The sequence below is a fragment of the Barbus barbus genome, assembly GCF_936440315.1.
Source record: "Barbus barbus genome assembly, chromosome: 3".
NCBI lineage: Eukaryota > Metazoa > Chordata > Actinopteri > Cypriniformes > Cyprinidae > Barbus > Barbus barbus.
The window spans coordinates 40,566,792-40,579,688 of NC_136731.1; the positions used below are offsets into that span (position 1 = coordinate 40,566,792).

The 12,897-nt window shown below is 38.9% G+C and overlaps 2 protein-coding genes across 3 annotated transcripts; one reads left to right on the forward strand and one right to left on the reverse strand.

The window, feature by feature from the left end:
- The first annotated feature begins 860 nt into the window (after positions 1 to 860).
- LOC306847266 (chromobox protein homolog 6-like) lies at positions 861 to 5,078 on the forward strand. The gene is made up of 5 exons (XM_079381114.1): positions 861 to 956; positions 2,178 to 2,221; positions 2,306 to 2,371; positions 2,687 to 2,753; positions 3,159 to 5,078. The coding sequence occupies exons 1-5, from the start codon at positions 888 to 890 to the stop codon at positions 4,407 to 4,409; spliced, it is 1,497 nt and encodes a 498-aa protein (XP_079237240.1). The 5' UTR covers positions 861 to 887; the 3' UTR covers positions 4,410 to 5,078.
- Positions 5,079 to 8,516: 3,438 nt separating this feature from the next.
- On the reverse strand, positions 8,517 to 12,887 carry LOC306857296 (E3 ubiquitin-protein ligase TRIM39-like). 2 transcript variants are annotated; one of them, XM_079397176.1, is made up of 8 exons: positions 12,782 to 12,887; positions 11,663 to 11,744; positions 11,001 to 11,554; positions 10,831 to 10,926; positions 10,491 to 10,724; positions 10,250 to 10,388; positions 9,918 to 9,944; positions 8,517 to 9,818 (listed from the first exon to the last, which is right to left on the reverse strand). In XM_079397176.1, the coding sequence occupies exons 2-8, from the start codon at positions 11,730 to 11,732 to the stop codon at positions 9,259 to 9,261; spliced, it is 1,680 nt and encodes a 559-aa protein (XP_079253302.1). In that variant the 5' UTR covers positions 11,733 to 11,744; positions 12,782 to 12,887; the 3' UTR covers positions 8,517 to 9,258. The 2 variants fall into 2 exon arrangements, with proteins under 2 accessions (XP_079253302.1, XP_079253303.1); XM_079397177.1 differs by having other exon boundaries at positions 12,677 to 12,882.
- Positions 12,888 to 12,897: the final 10 nt, after the last annotated feature.

The window sequence follows — 12,897 nt, forward strand, 5'->3', positions numbered from 1 at the left end:
TATGATTTGTCTGTCATCAACTACTGTTGTTTTCTCAGCCGATCAGGTCGTTGTTGGTTGCTGGTGGTTTCCAAACTATTGATTTCTCCATGCCCTTTGTTTTTGCTAGAGCTCTAACTGACTTCCTCTTTTCTTTTAGCATCCAAATTGCTTGCTTTTCTCTCAAAGTCAGCTCCCTCGTCTTCATCCTGGTTTGTGTGTGTCATCATCGAATGCAAGATTCAGAATACAGAAGTAATGGATATAACTGATACAACACATTCCCTGCATTTAATATCTGAAGAATTAATGCAACAGGACACAGCTGATCACTTAGAAAGACCTGTGAGGCAACTGTTCCAATACTTATGCTCACATCAGATAGAGGGATGAAACTCTAAAAGTGCTGAACTTCTTATCTGGTAAAACATCTGTGTGTTGAATCACCCAATAATAAAACGTGACATTCTGTAGTTTTGTCTCATATTCATCTTGTAATCATATTTGTAAATGTCTTGACTCCACAGCCAACAGAGCAATTGTGTCTTTACTGTTCCAATACTTTTGGAGGGCACTAGATAGATAGATAGATAGATAGATAGATAGATAGATAGATAGATAGATAGATAGATAGATAGATAGATAGATAGATAGATAGATAGATAGATAGATAGATAGATAGATAGATAGATAGATAATGCAGCTCTTTGAAGAACATGTTATTTTTCCTCTGTTTCCCCTAATGTCTATTATCTGTAGATTAGTGAATTCTTGCATGGATCAGTGGATCTATAGATCAGTGTATTCTGTGTTCGAGGCGCGCGCGCGCGTGTTTGGTTCACTCCTCCACGGCGCAGGATCTCTCCATCGCTTCCGCGGAAGAACCCGTCTCTGCTGTCCCACTCAAGATGGAGCTGTCTGCGGCAGGGGACCGAGTGTTTGCCGCTGAGGCCATCCTGAAGCGCCGCATCCGTAAGGTCAGTGTGTTTATCGTTAAAACTCGTTTTATTTCCTTTCACTGCGGCCTACAGACGCACTAAACTTCAGCCCTGCGGACCGAGCGCTGTGCACTGAACTGCATTAGAGCACCATGCTTTCCTATGCAATCATAAAACCGCTCGTATTACGCGCAGTTGTGTATGCAGTCTTTTTTAGGGCGCTAATTTGACAGAGTTGCTCATTTTTAGCTCGGTGTTTTGTGTAAGGTCGTTCAGGTTGGAGCGGCGCCAGCTGGAGCTGGTGCTGTTAGCGCGTTAGCTTTTTTGTGTCTGCCCGGAGTGCAAATTTTTGACAAAGGCCGGTTCGTCTGACACCCCATCGACACTGCAGGCGTGCGACGCGACGCTACCCAACTACAACGCTAGCACTATAGCTTAAGCTGAGGAGCTCTTTACAGTGCGTTACCATCAGCCAGACAGCGCATTTCGCGCGTTTGCAGGATGATAGTTTCAAAAATTGATAATGGAATGTTTACGTTCTATAGTATCTGTGGCGTCGCGTCGCGTAGCAACCACTCCTTATTGCGTCCAACTCGCTGTTTATTTTTGTTTTCAGTGCGACCTGCGTTTTTTTTTCAGGGACGGTGCGGAACAAAATGTTGGTTGTCAAATGACCAGCATCCCCTGATACTAAATACATGAAAGAACTTTTTGTATATTGTGTTACAGTACGCATGCGCATGCATTGAGTTCATTACTGAATGGACATTTTAATATTACAGTTATGAGGTCAGGATTATGTAAAGGAGTAGTTTACCCTAATTTGGGGCATTTTTGTCAACATTTACTCTCTTCCAAGATTACATGACTGACTTTCTTCAGAGGAACTGAAGAATCATTTTTCCAGTCAATGGAAAAGGCATCTTAAAAGTGGTCCACATGAGTATATCTCAAGTTCTCTAGAGTCTTGAATTAGTTTTGTCATATTGACCACTTCACAACCCTAAATAGGACAAGCAGTTTGAAGGATGAATGGATAATGACTACTTTTATGATATATTTACACTGCGTTTTTGAACTCTGAAGCATCATCTGTATAGAACAAGCTAAGTAAAGATTCGTAAAGAATATCTATTCACGTGTTTCATTAAAAATTAAGTAGGAGAGTAAATAATAACTGAGTGATCCTAATGAAATATTCCATCAATAAAAGATATCTTCCAGGAATCTTGCGAACTGAATCTGATCTCTTTTCCATAGGGACGGATGGAGTACCTAGTGAAATGGAAAGGATGGGCAATAAAGTAAGTGAACAGAAATATGATTCATTTGTTAAGTTTTGTATATCTGATAAGTCATGGATGTTAAATGATCTGTATATTTTGCAGGTACAGCACATGGGAACCTGAGGAGAACATCCTAGATGAACGACTCGTTGCAGCTTTTGAACAAAAGTGAGTTTTATTTTTTGTAAAATGTTTTTTGCTCCTGATTAACGTTTTTAAAGGAAATGGACTTCTACAAAATGTCAAGTCATGCGATCATGAGCGATGCATTCGTTTGTGACAGTTGGCGCTTCTGTTTGAAGTGGTCTCCCTGATTCAGAGCTAGATCAACTCTTTCCTGCATACCCACAGGAAGCATTCACACAGACATCTGCAGCCACATCACATGATTACACAAGTCACAGTCTGCTTTTGCTCAAGAGGATGTTTGAAACTGTCACAAACAGTGCAAACACTTTTGAACAACTCGTATTGTTTACACAGAGAGCGGGAGCAGGAGATGTATGGACCTAAAAAGAGAGGCCCGAAACCTAAAACGTTGCTTCTGAAGGTATGTCAGCAATACCAACTGACTGGAACTAAATGTATTTTATGGCGTGCAAAGTCATCTAGTTAATTTGTTTTGTCAATCTGTCATTCCCAACCCTATCTTCTAAACACAAATTGAGGTATTTTTAATGAAACCTGAGCAATTTCTGTTGAAAGCTCAAATATTCTTGCCTTACTCTCAAAAACAAACCTCATTGGTTCTTGCGTGTCAAGTGTGTACGTTTTTGGGTGAATGGACTTTAAATAGAAGGACAAAATTATCTTCATTTGTGTTTCGAAGATAAACAAAAGTCTTATGGGTTTGGAACGCCATGAGGGTGAGTGAATAATGACAGAATTTTAAATTTTTGGTAAACTAAACCTTTAATAAGTGAATCATTTTTTACTTTTCCCTATTATTATTTAGTCAAGAGCGCAGGTTGCAGAGACTTCCTCAAGAGTCCCGGAGTTCAAGCACACTCGTCCTCAGCAGCATTCCAAGCTTCCTCCGCCCTCGGCTGCACCGGTCTACACCCCAACTGCCCCTTCTAACGCTAAACTGCAATCGGGCACCGCTCAGCCCAAACTGAAGAAAGACATTCACCGCTGCCATCGCATGGCACGTCGGCCCTTGCCCCGCCCAGACCAGACAGTCGGCCCCTCCAGTCCTTTTTCATCCCGTCTGACAGTCAGTCCTTTCTCAGAAACTGTCCGCATTCTGAATCGTAAAGTCAAACCCAGGGAAGTGAAGAAAGGACGAGTCATTCTGAACCTCAAAGTTGTTGACAAGGCTGGGAATGGTGGAGTTGCTAATAGTAGAAGGACACACGTGCCTTCCGCCCAGCAGTCCCATTTTGGGCGACAGAAGATTCCGTCCCGGAATAGGGTGATTGGGAAAAACAGGCGGTTTGGAGAGGTGTCCTACCGAGGAATCCAGCCCCCCATTAGAAGTTCTGGGTTTCCTGTTTTTGGGAAAATCTTCGATTCTCACTCCCTGAGCAATGCCGAGAACCAGACTCAAAGTGGAGGGAGTCGTAATAACACGACAAACAATCTCTCTTCCTCCCAAAGTTCAAAGGTGGACGCGTCTAAAGGTCATACTCTTGATGAACTGCCTCCGTCAAACTCAAGCTCGGAGGTTTCAGATGGCGAGCCACCCTCCCCGCCACAAACCCAATCCCAGCATTCATCATTGCCGCCCAAGGCCTCTGCAACCAAGACCCAAGATCCTGCCCTTCACAAACTCAGCGCTCAACCTGTAGCATCCAAAAACAGCTTGGGTCCTTCTGCTCTTCCATCTTCTCCTATGTTTTCCTCATCGTCCTCTGCCTCGTCATCCTCAGAAGACAATGAACACATCCTGGACCTTTCCGTACCTCATGAAATGGACAGGCGATTGCGGCGACGCAATCCCTTCTCTGGTCGCCGACTGCTCAAGGTCCCAGAGGTGCCCGTGTCAGAGGAACCGTCGGAGGAAGAGGAAAATTTGGACTGGCATCCTGACATGACCTCCCGATGTGCCAATGTGGTCGTCACGGACATCACAGCTAACCTCCTCACCGTAACGATCAAGGAGTTCTGTCATCCGCCATCCGCTACTCCTCCTCCCTGCTACCCTAAGAATATATCAGCTCAACACGACACAAAACAGCCAAAGCACCACCCCAACAAAACATGAGTGCGGACCCCACAGATTCGACTTCTTCCAGCCTTCAGAAGGGATTTTAGGAGGCTTGTTAGTCATTTGTTTACAGTTTCAGCTGCCTGGTGCTCATGCGAGCCAAGCTGTCCGCTCTACAACACTGTGCCATGACTTTTATAACCATGAAAGAATGTCTCTTGGCTCACTGTGTTTAATCTGAACACATGGACTTTTCTAAGGAAGAATTTACTCACCAATGGCTTCTTTAAAGATGTGCCAAGCAACTTCCTGTATGGTATTTACTTATTCCATATATATTATATCATTACTGATTGGTTTATCTGTATACACTACTGTTCAAAAATTTGGTGTTGGTAAGGTTTTTGTATTGTTTTTCAAGTACAAACAGTACTGTCGAGTGTTATTAGAATTTAGAACTGTCTTCTATTTTAACATTTAAAAATTAATTTATATCTATGATGGCAAAGCTGACTTTTCAGCAGCCATTACTTCAATGTCACATGATCCTTCAGAAATCATCTTAATTTGGTGCACAAGAAATATTTGGTGTTCATATCGATGTAAAAAACGGTTGTTGCGTAAGATTTTTTGTGGAATTTTTTAATGAATATAAAGTTAAAAAATATATATATTTTTTGTTACAATGTACTTGTAAGTCTTTCATCAATTCAATACCAATTTCTTAAAAAAAAGGAAAATTATACTCATCCTAATATTTTGAACAGCAGTATATATATATATATATATATATAAACCAAGTATTATCTGCATCTTCATACATAATTTCATACTGGATTCTATTTCCTGTGGCATTTTCAGTTATTTCCGTGAGTGAATGTATTATGTATAGCATCAATAACATTGAATTGTGCTGTAAACCACAACTGCGGGCTCAATTTAAGACCTTTTTAGTTATTTATTATATTAAAAGTATATTTTAGGGTCCAAATTTCTAAAATTAATAGTAAATTTGGCTGGTAATTTATTGACCTTCAATAGGACAATTTTTTTTGTGTGAAATTACCTGCAGTAATTGTTAAATATTCAAAAGGAAAACAACTATATTGTCAGTAGAACAGCAGAATGAAGTTTCTTTACTTGTAAGAAATATTTATAGCCATACAACTTTCTCGATTGACCCGTCAGTTAATTCTGAACCCTGGTTATTTTTATTTTTAGTTAGACTTTGGCATATGGCAGGACTCCTGACACAAACACCTCCACCTTTAACCACCCCCATTCCCCACAGCCAATACCTTCATAATGAAGCAGAATAACAACATCTGTGGTCAACAACTCAACCATCTGTGTCAAACGTGTATGTTTTAGCTCAGACATATCTATCTGCCAAGTGTTTATAGTGCTGTCCTATCCACTGTCCCTTTCACCAAGGTTTCTGTTAATAGTTATACAGTAAGAAATACTCAGTTGAGAGAAGAAGAGAGAATAAAGAACAAGAGTTTTTTGTTGCTAAGCTGAAATGCAGATATAATGCTCAATGGTCAACTCCAGGAATCTAAGACATAGTTCCTTCTGTGGTTTTTCTAGATTTCCCCTTTAATTTAGCAGAAAATCTTTAACCGATTGACAAGGAACACTAACTGTTTTAACCTTTTTAAAGACATATTTGTTCAGATTAAGCTCTTTTTGTCTCTAACTGAAGTGCTCTTTTGTAGAAGAGACTCCATTCTTGTGCTGCAAAAAGCTTTGAGCTCAAATGAAGTCAATAAGATCATCTAGCGCTCTATCTATCGCTTCCAGTTCGAACACAACTGTTGCTTAGTCATCACAGGAGTCACTTTAGCATCATCCTGCTCTCTCTTTATCGATAGGGATAGATGAATCAAAGCAGAGAGAGTGTGGAGTATGCGACTTTGAATCCAGAGAAAGAGTGTTTGCTTAGACTTTGCCGAAGAGCCTTCTGGGAAAAGCGAGGTTTTGATCTAATCCTGATGTGGTTGGAACGGTCTCTACCCTCCAGTCAGGCTTTAATGAGAACTGAAGTTTAAACCCCATGGGCTTGGGTCTTGATGCAAGCCAGTATCAGAGTTTAAATAAGAATAGGCACAAAGGAAACACACTAGCCTGATGAAGTGGATGCCATTGATATGGAAACTTTTGCTGTGGCCAAACACAATGTTTAGGGCTTTGCTTAGAGTCATAAACTGAGCTCATAGTATAGTTTCTCTTATGTTCTTGGCATGCCTTTATATACCTTATTTTAAAGTCAGGACTTGATTGACTCAAAATGAATCGCCAGAAGCGCCACTCTAGATTACATTAATTAACCTTAATTTATGTGACGTTGCTATTTAAAATGGAAGCTCTTCGATGTGTAATCTCATTAATATGTTAATTTTTTGGATTGCATTTGTGGTCTGTTTCAGAGTAAGTTAAAGCAATTTATGAACTTTGTGCTTGAAGCTTCTCTAAAAACTTTATTGCTTATGAATATCTATTTATGTCATCAAGATCAAGCTCTCAGTCCTGCTCTCTGCAGCTTGCACCAACATTGTTGGTTTAAAGCCCTGATATTTTCAGCAAACACTGAATCTTCTGATCCATATGGCCTCCCCTGTAATCCCACTTAACCAGCACTCCAAGACTTGTGCATTGAGAGGGACTGAGAATCAAGATTTCCTCTCAAAATCCCCGTCAGGAGATTGGCTCTGAGTTCAGGGCATCATTCTGTTTATCCCGCTGAATCCTGACTCTTATTATTCCTCCACATCTGCTGACAGTTTAGCTCAAACCTCCATGATGAGGATGTTTTAAGGACACACTCTCCCATTGACCTGTATAAAATGGATTTTTATTGGAATGAAGTTGTTTTTCAGCCATATTTTTGGAAATTTGAGGAATTGGAAATTCCTCAGCCCTTAGAATGCATGTTTTCATGTTAGTGTTATTTAAAATGATTTAACGTTAATGCAGTCGTGCCTTTGTGCAAAGGAATATGTAAATATTTTCAGACTGATCATACATGGTTCTTATTTTGGTGTGATTAATTTGAGTGAAGTTTGAATATGTGGCATTACTTTCTTAGAAAGTGTGTGCAGCTCCGGTTTCATGTTCGTCAGAATGGACATGAATTTCCTGTTACTTTTGTATACAAAGCATTGTGTTAAACTTTTTATGTTGCCTTGACAAAGCCAATGCAATGCTATTATGCTGTGCACACCTAGGTTATCTCATCCTAAAGCATTCAAACTACATCCAGCAGACCCATCACAGTCCTTCAGACTGTTCTCACTTCCTTTCTAACTCGATTTCCTAAGACAATTAAATATCCTATAGATTTTAATGAAAAGTTTCTAACCGTATTTCCTGAGTTTTTATTTTACGTCAATCAAACATCTTATAATCGGCTAATATATTGGACTAGCTATATAAGACTTCAACTTCTTGTGAACCTTCAAACGTTCAGGCCAACATTCAGCCAGATCTGACTTATAAAGCACACCGAATACGCGCGGATCATTAATGCCCCAAATGTTTGAGAATGTAACTTCTGATCTGTTCTGTGTAGCCTGACATTGATCGGGCTTCTCTCGGTGATTGTGTGTTTGAGAGAAAAAGGGAATATGTTCTTCATCCCCATTGTTATAAGTTCTGAGTTATAAACTCCATCTCATGCCGATTGTTTTAAATGTAAATAATTTTTGAACCATGTGTGAACCTTTTTCTTTTTTCCCCCCTTCTGTCCGAAGCCGCTTGTTAGCCAGTGATGATTATGTGAATGATTTATGCATTTGATTTGGTCGTTTTTGTTGTAAATATTAATTTTTATATAATAACTTCATGCTTGATTTTTATTCTGTACTGGCCATAGCAAAATGATCATTATTTTTCATTGCTTTGATTATGTATTGTGTACAGATTTGTAATTGACAAAGTGTTGAAAATCATGGCAATTTTTGTACCATCTTTGAAGTAAAAGTGTAGCTAAGCTCACTGACCCTGTTTTAATAAAGAAATTGCATTTGAGATTTTGCAAATTATGCAGTGTTCATTTGTGTGCATACTGATCATATCAATACAACCTAACACAGGTTGAATTCAGGGAATGTACAGTATGGAAGATCAAATATTATCAGCAGTTTTCCAGACAAGACATTGTTTCAGTTTATCGAGGTCTTTATTCAGATGGTGCCATTTAATTTCATGTAATCAACATAGTTGCAACATTTAACATGCAATTTCACTTTCACAGGCAAAGATGGGTAAAAAGAAACATTGATATTAATAACAGCTCTGAGATATTTCAGTGTTTATATTACTCCACTAGTCTGTGTTCACAGCGTTTTTGGTTTTGTTTTGTTTTTTTATGATGAAGTGTCAGTGTTTTTTCATTCTTTCTCTAAGACTGAAAAGGAGTGGAGCTGGAGTAATAACAGATCACTTAAAGTGGGGGAGGGTAAGCCTCCATCCAATTCAGTCCTGCATTTTAACATGAGTTGCTTGTTATTAAAGGGATAGTTCACACACAAATTTAAATTCTGTCATTTATCTACCCTCAACTTGTTCCAAACCTGTATGAGATTCTTTCTTCAGCTGAACACAAAAGAAGATATTTTGAAGAATGTTGGTAACCAAATAGTTGACTCTAGCCATTGCTGAAATCAATGGCTACCGTCAATTGTTCACATTTTTTGGGGGGTGAACTATCTGTTTAACCTCTTGTTTACAGAACTGTTGTATAAAAGTAATATCACAGTTGTGCTGTTGGTCTGAATATCATCATGGTTTTGATACACGTGGCACTCGTGCCTATTTAAGATCACATGTCAGACAGAACAGCATCATGGTAGCTCCTGTGATATTTCTCAAATATATAATAAGACAATTTCCTTTTGATATTTTTTCATATATGGGGTGCACATTCATTCGTGACAGGTGAGATAATCATTGGGGCTGAGTTTTTACCATCTTTCTTTTCTGATGGGCAAAAGTATGGATAGAGTTTCCCATTAAAGGTCTGACCAGTGAAAGAGTAAATATGAGACCTTGACACCACGTCATAAAAGGAGACCAGACCTTCCTCGTAATCCACAAACACTCCTATCTTCTGGGGCTTCACTCTCAGAGAGAGTACAAGCCAGGGATTTCCAAGTGCCTTGTATACATCCTCATTCCTCAGCCATATAGCCCAGTATCCATGCTGTGGTGTCAGTGTGATGCGCCCTTTCCTTAAAACAGATTCTCTGGCCACTCCTAAATTCCATTCAGTCTTCTTCTTCACCTGCACCTCAAAATAAAATCTCCCTGAGGAGAATCCCTCTTTCCCCAATACAAAGATACAATAATCAAATCTCTCCAGGTTGTCTGGGACATCACGCTTAATGTCTCCACGGCTCACTTGTTTTCCGTCATCAGACAGTATGAGTTTAGGATGAGCTGTTTCAGGATCGAGAGTCACATCCACTGCCAGAGAAAGAAGATTTTGATGTATTTAAAGAGTTCATGAACTTCAGCTATTATTATTTGTGAAAGTGAGAGATCTGTGCATATCACACAGTGTACCTGCATATAAGCACATCCTCTTAAGCTCTGTGGAGATAAATGATGATAAAAGATATTCAGTTCTATATGTATTATCAAAGAATTCAGTGCATCTTGTTTGTGGTATTTAAAAAAACTACAATACTCTCAGATTTTCATCTAATTATACATTATCATTTTGCAGCAGGGATTTCTGACATAAGGCTTGTTAAGCTTGATTTATCCCCAGAAAATTGTCAAGAGGAAAAAAAAAAACTTGCTCACCAGTTGCTCATGAATTGACTTCCCAGCCCAGGTGATGCAAGAACTGATAAAATGGCAAATGTATAAATATAAATGTGATATTCAGTTACCGGTTTGACTGAGTTTCTCATCTAGAGTCTGCTGCAGCTGAGTCAGAGCTGCTCTGATGGTGTTCAGACTCACAGAAGTGTTAACACTGATATCAGGCCACTGCTTAGTGTTGGAAGGTTTAAACATTGCTGGGAAACTCTACAGGAGGAGAAAGGAGAATTTTTTCAACATAGGAAGTTACAGAGATGACCTGTGATGTTCTACATTTCCACCGAGCATATAGAGACAGAGGACACAGACCTGTATGAGGTGGAGGTGATCTTCAGTGTGTGAGAGCTGCTCCAGCTCACTGTCTCTCCTCTTGAGCTCAGTGATCTCCTGCTGCAGCTCTTTAATGAGAACTTCTTCCTGTTTTTCTGCTGTTTTCTGCTTCTCCTCCATCTTCTCCAGCAGCTCAGCCTGACATCTCTCAATGGAGCGCCTCAGAACAGTGAAGAACTCAGTGCTGTCCACCTTTTCTTTCATCATATTTTGCTAAAAAATGATCAATGTACAGATTCCATTTTTATTTGCAATTTAAGAACTTGATTTATAAAACAAATCAAACCATTCTGATAAATAAAAATATCAATATTTGTACTTTTCTGCGTTCTGCTGAGTGTTTGATGTCTTGAATCTTCTTCATTCTGTCCTGGATCATCTGCTGCAGATCTGTTTGTATCTTCATCACTTGAATCTATAAACAGATGGACACACATCACTTATAGATTTTCCATCTTTTGAAAGAAATATATTTATTATAGCTCATGCCTTCTTCTCCTCACTCTCCTCCTCCAGAGGAACAGTGTTGTGGTTCTTGTGGTCTGTAACAGTGCAGATTGGACACACAGGTGTCTGATCATCTCTACAGAACAGCTCCAGAGGTCTCTCATGTTGCTCGCATATATAGTCCTCCAGATTTTCGACAGCATTTATCAGTTTGTGTTTTTTTAATCGTGGGACTCTGTGATGCGGCTCCAGATGAGTCTCACAGTAAGAGCTCTGACACACCAGGCAGGACTTCAGGGCTTTCAGCTTTCTATCATCACAGATGTCACAGAGCACTTCAGATTTTGTCACACCAGACTTTCCTTTAAAGAGCTGCACGACTTGTCTGAGCGCTGTGTTGATCTTGAGGTCTGGTCTATTACTGAATGTTTCTTTACAGAGTGGACAGCAGCAATCCTCACTCTCGTCCCAGCACTGATTCAGGCAGCTCTTACAGAAGCTGTGTCCACATGGGATGGTGACCGGATTGGTGAACAGATCCAGACACACTGAACACTGAAGTTCCTCAGTTAGAGGACCACTTGAGGATGTCAGGACTGAAAGAAAGACAAATGATGAAAAGATTGCATTACATTTGTAAAATAAATAAATAAATAAAAATATACAGAAATTAACAAATCATTCATTCCCTTATACCGACTTACATGGAGGTATGTCTATATTCTTGCTCCTGGCCTCTCTTTGTTTGGGTGGTGTTGGTAAAGATTCTGCCATTGCTCTTTAGGCCTTTTCAGGAAAAAAGTAAAAACACACTTAACACACGTTTCACAGTATAAACCATGACCATATGAGCTGATTTTAAAGAGCACAAATCATGCACATTACCAAGTAACAAGAAAAAAAAAACTTAAGCTTAACCGGAGTTCAGCTTTTCATTTTCTGTTAAAGAGTAAAGTTACATTAGGGTTTTGGCATTTCTACTCTTCCTAAATAAAAAAAATAAAAATAAAATAAAAAATACCTATGTTAAAAAATTCAAAATTCACATTAAAGTGCCTCTATTATGGATTTTTGAAAAATACCTTTCATGCAGTGTGTAACACAGCTCTAAGTGAATGAAAATATCCTGTAAAGTTTTAAATCTGAAAGTGCACCGTGTATAAAGTCATAGTCTTTCAAAAGAAAGAGTGGAGTCTGAATCACTGAAACAAGTCGTTTTTAAAACGAATCCCAAGCCAGGGCCCCTATTATGGGTAATATAGTAGTTTTATCTCATATACACACTGATACACAATACTATTTGGGATAGTGAAATTGGCCTTTTTTGAAACACAATATCCATGCTTACAGCAGCCATATTCTGTGCAGAAGTCAAGTTCTCAGTTTGTCTACAGGCCTAATCATGACTGACATCTAGACTTTTTATAGATTTGTCAGTTTTATTTTGTAATTAAGAAAAACAAATACAAGAGCAAAACACAGAAAACATAGCTGCTATAGCCTATAGGCCTATCACTCAATACACATGTCCAACAAACATTAGCTTCGTAATTACAAGCCACTGCTGTTTTTGAAGTAACCTATGTCTGCAGGCAGCTAATGTCCTGTTTCTGATCGTATGACATATTTTAAAGCTTATGAAAATACATGCAAAATATAGCCTACTTTTAATAACATTCTCATTCCATTTCAGTGCAATGAATGAATGTTTGACTCACTAATTTGCTTAACAGCCACAGCCAGTCTTCTTTAAGGAACCATTATAAATTGTCCTCTCATTACAACATTGAAAAAATATGACATATTATATTTCCATCACATACCTGTGTGAATCTCTAAATATCTGTATTTTAAAATGTCTAAATGTACGATCTCTTGTCTAAAGTTCGTTATCCATTTCACTTTCGTTTAAAGCTCCAAGCTCCTCCCACATTTTCTA